At 39.7% G+C, this 9,303-nt stretch overlaps 1 protein-coding gene across 2 annotated transcripts in view; it reads right to left on the bottom strand.

Moving 5' to 3' along the window:
* Window positions 1-1,303: 1,303 nt before the first annotated feature.
* The window catches only part of dnai2 (dynein, axonemal, intermediate chain 2), an 8,763-nt gene continuing 763 nt past the window's right edge, over window positions 1,304-9,303 (bottom strand). Inside the window, exons 2-12 of one of the 2 annotated variants that reach the window (XM_015391427.1) lie at window positions 7,174-7,335; window positions 5,420-5,535; window positions 5,203-5,345; window positions 4,726-4,839; window positions 4,502-4,641; window positions 4,223-4,345; window positions 3,819-4,042; window positions 3,507-3,642; window positions 3,272-3,418; window positions 1,570-1,791; window positions 1,304-1,467 (exon numbers count right to left, since the gene is read on the bottom strand). In XM_015391427.1, coding sequence (XP_015246913.1) covers window positions 1,396-1,467; window positions 1,570-1,791; window positions 3,272-3,418; window positions 3,507-3,642; window positions 3,819-4,042; window positions 4,223-4,345; window positions 4,502-4,641; window positions 4,726-4,839; window positions 5,203-5,345; window positions 5,420-5,535; window positions 7,174-7,335 — 1,599 coding nt within the window. In that variant the 3' untranslated portion in view covers window positions 1,304-1,395. The remainder of the gene's footprint in view (window positions 1,468-1,569; window positions 1,792-3,271; window positions 3,419-3,506; window positions 3,643-3,818; window positions 4,043-4,222; window positions 4,346-4,501; window positions 4,642-4,725; window positions 4,840-5,202; window positions 5,346-5,419; window positions 5,536-7,173; window positions 7,336-9,303) is intronic. The other variant, XM_015391428.1, reaches the window with a different exon arrangement.

Genomic DNA, 9,303 nt, shown 5'->3' with positions numbered 1-9,303 from the left:
CACAGCTGCAAAAAGATTATAGAAAAAAATGGTCACACAAATTTGGATCTTAGAAGAGTGTATAAAAAATAACATAACAGTAGAGTTAAAAAAGGAACAAATGACATACTGCACTGTAAAGGGTTTTAACAATATAAATGCTTTACACCTGGAGAATAACTAACCAATATAAAGCTATGGATATTTTCTACAGTAATGGATAGTTGAAAATAGCAGTAACCTCAGATTTGTGCAAAATGACAGCAGCATGTTATGTAATTGACTAAGGTATAAACTGTGCAAAATCAGCATAAATGTAACAACTTATTGAGGTTGTTGGAAACAGTGATGGTTATAAAGTTTTGCAGCTGCTGGGAGGAAGAATCTGCGATAACGCTCCCTAGTTTCTTGGGGATTACTTTAATTATACATCCCTGTTTGATGTTTTCCAATGAGGAAAAGATTACTATTGAAATCTATTAGACCAGTTCGGGATGATGTCATGATTGTTTCCTCTCCTTTACCTTTCATCTCCATTTCTGTCTCTCCCTACTTTGACTATTATTTAAATGTCATCCTGTATCTTCATTCATCGATCACCTCTGCCAAGAACGGTTGCATCTGTTATACAGAGTTTGAACTGCACTAAAAAACATTCTCCAAATGTTTGCAGTGTTTGAATCATAAACTGATGACTCCATTATAAACCTTTTATAGTCCATCATATCAAGTGTTACCCGCAAGCTTCATTGTGAGCAGAGCGGAGTTCAAACTGGTTGCAAAATGAACTTCTGCAGTCTGAGGAAAGAAAATGGTATTAAAATAATCCATCTTTACTATTTTCTGAGAGATACCTCATGTTTATTTCCTTGCCTGATATTAATAATTATGCATTTTCTATGTGTTTGTATATTTTTGTCTTGGTTTTTATTTGATGTCACAATACCAAAGCTAAGCTCTCAGTCCAACTTTCATCTCTTACCAACAATATTTACAGGAAATCTCAACAGAAACTGTTTGATATTGTTGGTATTGTTGTATAATCATACATTTAATGTTGTGTGTAGACACCGCTTGTGTTTAAAAATCTGGAAAATAGCAGAAAGTTTTTCCAAAGTGTTTAATTGAGGTGGTGAGTAGATATTTTTTAGTCAATTATTCATGTATGTAAGAAAACTTCTCCATAGATTCATGGAAAATATTTGGGTGGATGTTTTTATCCTTGTATCCTAAGACGTGCTTCCTGTCAGTTTGTGTAACAGATCACAGAAACACAAATAAACTAATAATAATCTAACTTTATTGATCAGTTTATTGTTTTTGAGTTTAACAAAGCTGAACTATGTACAATAAAGCACAAATTAGCAAATAAAAAGATATTAAACTGGCACAGAGGTGGAAAGGTTTGAAGACAAGTCAACTCATGGTAACTGTTTCACCATTCTCCTCTCCGTTATTTACTTCTCTTCCATTACAGTCTCCATTCTGCTGGAAAAAGGAGAGACTGGTTGTAAAACAGATGTGACCAAAGTAAATGGGTCCATCCAGGCCAGTAGAATATGGACCAGGTTCCTCGCTCCGCTCCCTTACCTGTGGTGTCTCCTCTCTCCTCTCCCTCCTCTTCCTCTCGGCTTCCACCAAGCTGTAGAAGTCTCTCTCAGCCTTGGCGATGAGCTGCTCTGGGTCATCCTCCCCATCTTCCCGCCTCGCCTCATCCTCTCTGCTCTGTTCTGAGCGACTTCTTTCCTTCAAACGGATCTCTCTCTGACGAGCCTCCAGAATCTTTTCCCCCTTCGTCTCCCTTTCAAATATCTGTAGAAAAAAGCAGCAACATTTTTTACTGAAAGCCAGTGCATAAAGATGATTTCAGTATGAAAGAGATCCTAAATTACACCTCTATTAGAGTCCTGTCATTGTTTTAAAGCTTTCTATAATCCTGTAGGGGACTATTTATACAAGCGCACACCTTTCAGTTTATAACAGTGTATAACATGTACATTTGTAAAACTTTCATTATTTATTGAAGCTTTTCATTGTTTTCTTACTTGGTATTTACAACACTTCCTAGTTTATTTCTATGTTTATCTGTATCCCAAGTAAAAAAAATTGTTGCACTTTCCATTTTCCTGTGATGCACTGTATTTACCCACTGAGGGACAAATAAAGGGCTATTCAATTCAATTCAATTCAATTCAATTCAATTCTATTCTATTCTATTCTATTCTATTCTATTCTATCCCATTCTATTCTCTCTTGCCTATTTTTACAACTCTAACAATCAAATTACATGCTTGTTTTTATTAATATATTTACCTTTTGTTTACAGATTTAGTGAGTAAAATATTAGTCAGAGAAGCAGTCCTAAAGGCCCATGTAAACACTGGAGGATCTGCAGAGTTCTTTGGCTCAGGTGTGAATCTCTGCAGAGTGCAAAACCTATCAGCACTGCACTCTTCACTTCTAGCCTTAATAAAGTAGCAACAAAAATAAAGTCACTGTAGAAAAACCCTGTAAACATGTGATAGATGATGCTCCGATCTGATATATCCACATCAAACCATTATGATCTACATGATTGTCACCTTAGTCGCAACACTCCATCCCACAATGAAGCAACTAATGTTCGCCCCAAACCCAAAATGACAGACTCTGAGATATTTCACAAAGATGAATGCCTGACAAAAAGTGACAGCTTCTAGATGGCTTCTAGCTCTAACTGCAATTTAATGAAGATCTACAGATAATTAACTCATAGAGTCTGAATACAAACACTTTCTGCCCTACATTCATTTTCCATGACGCTTATCCCAAGCAGGGCTGCAAGGGGTGCTGGTGCCTATCTCCATTTGTCTATGGGCAAGAGGAAGGGTGCACTCTGGACAGGTCGCCAACACCTGACAAACAACCATTGACACACACACACCTAAGGAGAATTTAAAAAAGCCATTTAACCTAAGGGAGAACATGCAGAAAGACCCCGCACCAGGAATCGAACCCAGAACCTTCTTGCTGCGAGGCAGCAGTTCTACCCACTGCGACACTGAGCAGAACTCTGCCCTACATAATGTTAAAACTGTCTTGACTTCTCTCCATTCTACATTGTACGAAGGAAAATAAATCTAATAAATAAATACACAAAAGTTTGTGATTGTTATTATTGCAAAAAGGTAAAACAATCTAAAGGGATATTAATACCTTTTAGAGGTGCTGCTCTTAATTGCCACTGACAAATTTACCTTTCTTGTTATTAAAAAAAGGATCTTTGCTCAGTAAATGTTTCAGCGTTTCTTACATCGGCAACTAGACTCTTCTCGTTCTTCTGAAGGGTTGACAGTCCGGAGCAGATCTTTAGCACCGTGGCCTCACCATTATCGGAGCCGCACGCCACCAGCTGGCCGTTATCCTGAATGCGGAGGCTGTACAGAGCTTTGTCACTCACCTGAGGACAAAGAAACAGAGAGAACGCCATGACGATTGTGAAACGGGGGAGGAGAAAATTCAGGGGTTTACTAGGGAGATCCAAGCACCTTGACACTCAGGGTGGGCTCACTCTCTTTGAACAGGATGTCCCAGATGTCCAACACTCCTTCCATCTTAACGGTGAAGAAGACAGAAGGCCTTACTGGACTCCAGCAGGCGTCCATTAGGTAAGACATCTGGTACCTGAAATACAATTTGTAAAGTAAAAAAAAAAGACCATACAGTTCAGAATAAACAGGAGGATACAAAACTGTATCACTAGAAGAAGAGAGAGTACAAACATAAGGACAAATACAGAACTCAATCCAACAATGTACGCCCTACAGAGCCGATCTCAGTGAAGTGAGTCTTTATCCTACTTGGTGGACATGATGGACGACTCCTTGATGTCCTCTGACCAGATGCGGGCCGTCCAGTCCCCGACGGTGAGGAAGTTTTTGGGGAAGAAGGGATTCCTCTGCATGGCGTAAATGGCTCCATGGTGGCCCTGATATGTGCAGACAATCTTCTCAGCTTGAGTCTTTGCCTTCCTGTTGCAGGAGACCACCAGGCCCTCCTCGGTGCCCACCATGAACTTAGTTGGCTGAACAGACATCAGACACATGAACAGGATGAAAATCAACTGAAAACCAACCAGCTGGAACTTCTGTCTATCTATTCTAGCAGACTTCTCTTATTATTCCACACTTAAAAATAGTCTTTGCAACTTAAGCTCTAAACGGACGACTGACTGTAGCTTGCAAGTAAAGAAAGAAATGGTCACCATGGTGGGCTCAAACTCCAGAGAGATGGCACCTAAAGCTCTATCCAGAATCCCCTCTCGGCTCGGGTCCAGAACTAGGTGCTCCGTTGGCTCGTTCAGCTTGCGGACATCCCACCAAAGAACCTGACAAAACAAGAGAAATCTTCATCCTCAAGTCTCATTTTTATAAGGAGGTTCTCTCTCTGATCTATCAACCAAAGGTCCCTTAACTACCATTGATCCACCTACACTCACCAATCGATAGGATATCACTTTACTACTGTATGTGGGATGTTCTACCTGTCCGTCAGTGGAAGCAGAGAAGGCATCCGTCCCAGTCTTAGATTGCAACCAGATGATCTTGTAAACTGGATCTTTGTGACTGTGCTCCATAGAGGAATACTCTACAGGCTGGGTGCCTCTCCGAGTGTCCCAGTAAGCTAAGACAAAAACCCACAGATCAATCCCACTGGTTCCAGAAGGATTCTCAGCTAAAATGTTGGAAAGCCTGAAGCAGAACGCACCAATCTGCCCATTGTAGCTGCCCCCCACCAGAGTGTGAGGGTCCTTTGGGTTGTAGTCCAGACAAACAAGAGGGGAATCTGGTTCCAGAGTCATCTCAGGGCACTTTGGGTTCTCTGAAAGATGAAATGATCACTGGTGAAAAGGTTCTGCTCTGAAGGTTTGCATATTTTTGTTGTGTGGTTTGCATTTTCAATTTCATGAATCAATACATTTTAGCTCTGTCTGTGTGTTTAGGGCCTTAGTCCTGCTAAAAGATGAATCTCCATTCAAGTTTCACATCCTCTGCAGCCTCTAAGTTTAGTTTGCATTTAGCTCCATCCATCTTTCATGAACTCTGACTAGCCTCCCTGTCCCTGCTGAAGAAAAGCCTTCCTATATTTCTGTCATTAATGTCTGAAATGTTAGACACTTCAAAAACTTAATGGGGGTTGAATACTTCATGAAGCCTCTCCGGAAAGAGCTCCAGTATGACCCACCCATGTCCCAGATGTAGGAGTCCAAGCTCATGTCTGTGGGTGTCCTTTGGAACTTGAGACAGCAGTATGCCGCAGCCAGCTTCCTGCCGCCATCAGGGTGCCACGACAGGCCAGAGATGGTACGCTGCACCTTGTTGGGATCCCTGAGGGAGACATGAGGCACCCAGCAGGTATCAGAAATGAATCAATCTCCTGCTCTGCTGCTGATCAAATATACCTGAAGACAATGACGGTTCTTGCAGACGTCAGCTCTGGAGTTTCCTCCACCTCATCTTCCTCAAAGTACTGCTGGTGGATGTCTATGCTGTTGTTCTGTATCATGTGTTCCATGACCTAATTGTCATGATAACAGGGACAGTGGTTACAAATTTTCTCTCCATGTATATTGTTGTCAAACAAAGAAACAAAGCTGGAATACATCAATAAAAGGCTAAAGATTAGATTAGATGAGCTTTATTGATGTCACAGCGAAGAAATTCACTGGTCACATATTGGCATAGTAATTAAAGAAGGTGCAAACAAGGAGGAAAAAGGTGCATTAAGAATAAACAAGCAAGCACTGTATATACAATATATGAAGATATATATATTTATTATAAAGTGTGCTTCAGTTGTTGCTGATTGAATTAAACTAACACCATACAGCCTTTAGCCACTATGGGGCGCTATGTCCATACTTTCCAGGTTTAGCTCCCTTGGAAGCCACTAGCATCACTGCACTGAGGGAGCAGTCTGCCTCTGTGTTTGGAAACTGGCTGGACACCCATTTGGATCAGCAGACTGAGAATGATGGAGTGTTGGCCTAGTGGTACCCGGTTCAATCCCCAAAGCCTGCACACTGGGTCTCTGAGCAAGATCCTTAACTGCACACTGTTCCCTGGAGGGGAGTGGCAGCCTATTGCTCCCCAAGGGGATGGGTTAAATGCAGCTGTACATTTCCTTAGTGGGAGATCAAAAAAATTATATTATTATTACTTGTAAAGACAAGGCCAACTTCTTCACTTTAGATGAGAATCAAAATATTTCTTATCAGAATCAATGGCGTAAATATCGGTAAGCAGAGAATGCAGTTGGTTAGGGGCCCCCCGACCTCTTAGGGGCCCCGTCACTGACACCTGGTTAGCCCCCTACGCAATTGTGGACTAGGACGTCTCTTTGCAGATGTAATGGTGAGAAAAATTCCTCTTAAACCCACCTGATACTAGAATGACTGACCAGACCTTATCTATACTGCAAAGCATGCCAGATTTCAACAGGATGGTGATCCGTTTAAACATGACACCAATAGCAAAGCAGACAGTGGTACTTTTAATTACTATGTTAATAACTGTGCATAGTTCATTAGACGGTTGGCAATAAACACACTCCTAGAGAACATCCTAAAGAACCATGTATTTGAGTATTTTTTACAATACGACTTGGAGTTATTGGTAATCCAGAGCGTAGATTATGACCATAACCGTTGCGTGCAATGTGTTAGCGACGATGGAGACCAAATAGAGGTACTTAAGCAGATTCTAGAAAAGAGAAAGGGAGACGAGCTGCTGGAAGAATGGAAAAAACTTCCCAAAATTAACAGTTTTTTTCAAAGTACCAAAGGGGGTGGGGTGTTGTACTTCATATGGGGCCCACCCAGATAATGTTGCTGATGGGCTTATTGTTGTGTTATTACACCATTGATCAGATTAGTTTCAAAATTTGGTGCCTAGCAACAACTTTTAGCTTAGTTTGGTCTTGTATTAAATGGGAGCTCAGACTGCCATAAAGTTGTGCTTTGGGTCATATGACTCATTTATTGACAAATCCAACTCCCTCGTTAAATAGGCCAGTTTTTGAGAAGGGCAGGTTGAAGGGAACACTGATTAGCTAAAAATGTGCTGTATATTGACCTGAAGAATAACTGAACACACCTCAACATAAGTTAAACCTTGGGTGAAAAGTTACGCAGTGTTACTTTAAAGTAGATCTTACCTTGCTGAGTTGCTGGATGCTGTTGATGTAGCCTTTATCATTTTTCACCCTCTTCTTGAAGCGCATGGTTTGTTCCACGTCTTTGGGGTTGATGTCTTTGGGCCATCCGCCCTCCACATGGTTTATGCCACAGCTTTTGAACTCAACGTGTTTGGTGTTAACCTAAAAACACGGGTTATAGATTTGATTATATGTATAATGTATGTTAAAGAAAGATGAAATTATTACTAGTGAAGAGGTTCTCTCTGAGGATTTATGTGTATGGTAATTATTTTACATTTTAATTTATTTTCAAGGTATTTGTGCATCGTTATTGTGAATTTGATGTCACCAAAAATAAATAAAATCAAGGTTTTGTAATTTTAAATTTTAAAAAGAAGGTTCCACCTCTTATTTTTTTTTAGTACAAGTGCACAAACTGTGTTCTTTGAGTCACAAATCAAACCCCTCCTACATTCTCTGGTTTGCTCCCAAACTATTATTGAAGTTTTTAATTGCAGATTATTTTTTTTTTACTTTCACAATTGCATGTGAGGGTTCTCTCTGGGTACTCCGGCTTCCTTACACAACCAAAACACATGACTCTTAGGTTTATTGTTCATCTGTAAACTGTCCTTAGGTATGAGTGTGTAAGTTTAGATGGTTGCATGCATCTGTCCAGGGTATCCTGCCTTTCGCACATACAGTAGCGCGCTGGGGCTAGACACCAGCCCCACTGGCCTTGATGGAGACCGTTTCGGTTTACATTAGCATAGAGGACATGCAATTCAAAAAAGTATATATGCTATTTGTTATGTATAGGTAATCACATTATCATACAATATCTTTTATGTATCTGACCTAAATACATACATTATTAACTTAATGTTACACTTTAGCAATAGTAAATATAAACTTGAGGATTATGCAGTTGAAAGTAATAGGCTTTATTACACTAATAAATATGAACATGTAAGGTTTATTCTATAGTGTGTTTATGTTTTGTGTGTAATAACAGATAGCTAACAGAAACTAGCAAGGGGACTCATTGACTGATGGAAGGAGGGCTCCCGGGGCCGCTTTTAAGACCTGTTTAGGGTCTGTTTTGAGCTGGAACTGGACAAAGCGATACAATTTCTTATGCATATGGCCAAGATACCATAAGGAGTTCAACAGATTAGCTGGGTTCACTTTTATAAACAAGGCTGGAAAGTTTGAAAACCATTTAAATTTGACCTGACCCTGGGTTCCAGCCTCCAGTTTGTATCCATTTATATTTTTATCTGTGTTTATGATGCCGCTTAGAAACTGCCTGAGCACATACTGATTACTTTGCATTTCTAATCGGTAATTATACTTCTTTGCTTATTAATCTGATCCTTACTAATGTTCTTTACATGACTTGAAATTAACTATTGACTAAACCTGAGAGGTTATTTACTGTTGCTCTGCTTGTTTAATAAAGTGACAATGAACACAAGAATCAGAAAACATATATTCTAGTAAATATTTCAAATATAAAAATCTATTTAGTTTTTTACTTTTTTTGGGTGGGGCCCAATATCAATGTCTTTCATGTGGCCCCAAATTCCTGGCAGGGCCCCTGCTCACACCTCTCACCTACTCTGCTAGATTCATGTTCTGCACTTTATTATTTTGAAATTATTATTTATTTATTTTTTTTGTTTTTAACTGTTCTGTATGGAAGAGGATGGGGCCATCTGAAAAAATAAAAAAAGTTAACTGATTTAAATTTGTATTTCAGTAGAGTATGAGAAAAAGTCAGAATTCTGACTTTAATCTAAGAATTCTTAGATTAAAGTTTTTTTTCTCAAACTTCTGACTTTTTTCTCAGAATTCTGACTTTAATCACAGAATTCTGACTTTAATCTCAGAATTCTGACTGTTTTCTGACGGCTAACAAACATGTTAGCATCAAGCCGTAGCCATGTCTGTTTTAGAGACTAACCTGGCTCTCTTGTTTTAATCACCTTCTGCTCTTCCATTAATGAAATAGGATCACCAGGGACCCCTCGGGCACGTACAAAGTCGCATAATTCCATCATTTTTCACCAATGTGTCACTGGCCCTCCCAAACAACTCACATATTTGTCAGTGAAGCTGAGTGCTTCCACATCTCTTCAACCTGGT

This window comes from Cyprinodon variegatus, unplaced genomic scaffold, assembly GCF_000732505.1.
Source record: "Cyprinodon variegatus isolate N-32 unplaced genomic scaffold, C_variegatus-1.0 Scaffold540, whole genome shotgun sequence".
NCBI classification, from domain to species: Eukaryota; Metazoa; Chordata; class Actinopteri; order Cyprinodontiformes; family Cyprinodontidae; genus Cyprinodon; species Cyprinodon variegatus.
Note: the sequence above shows the minus strand (reverse complement) of the source record. Positions and strands in the feature narration are given on the sequence as shown.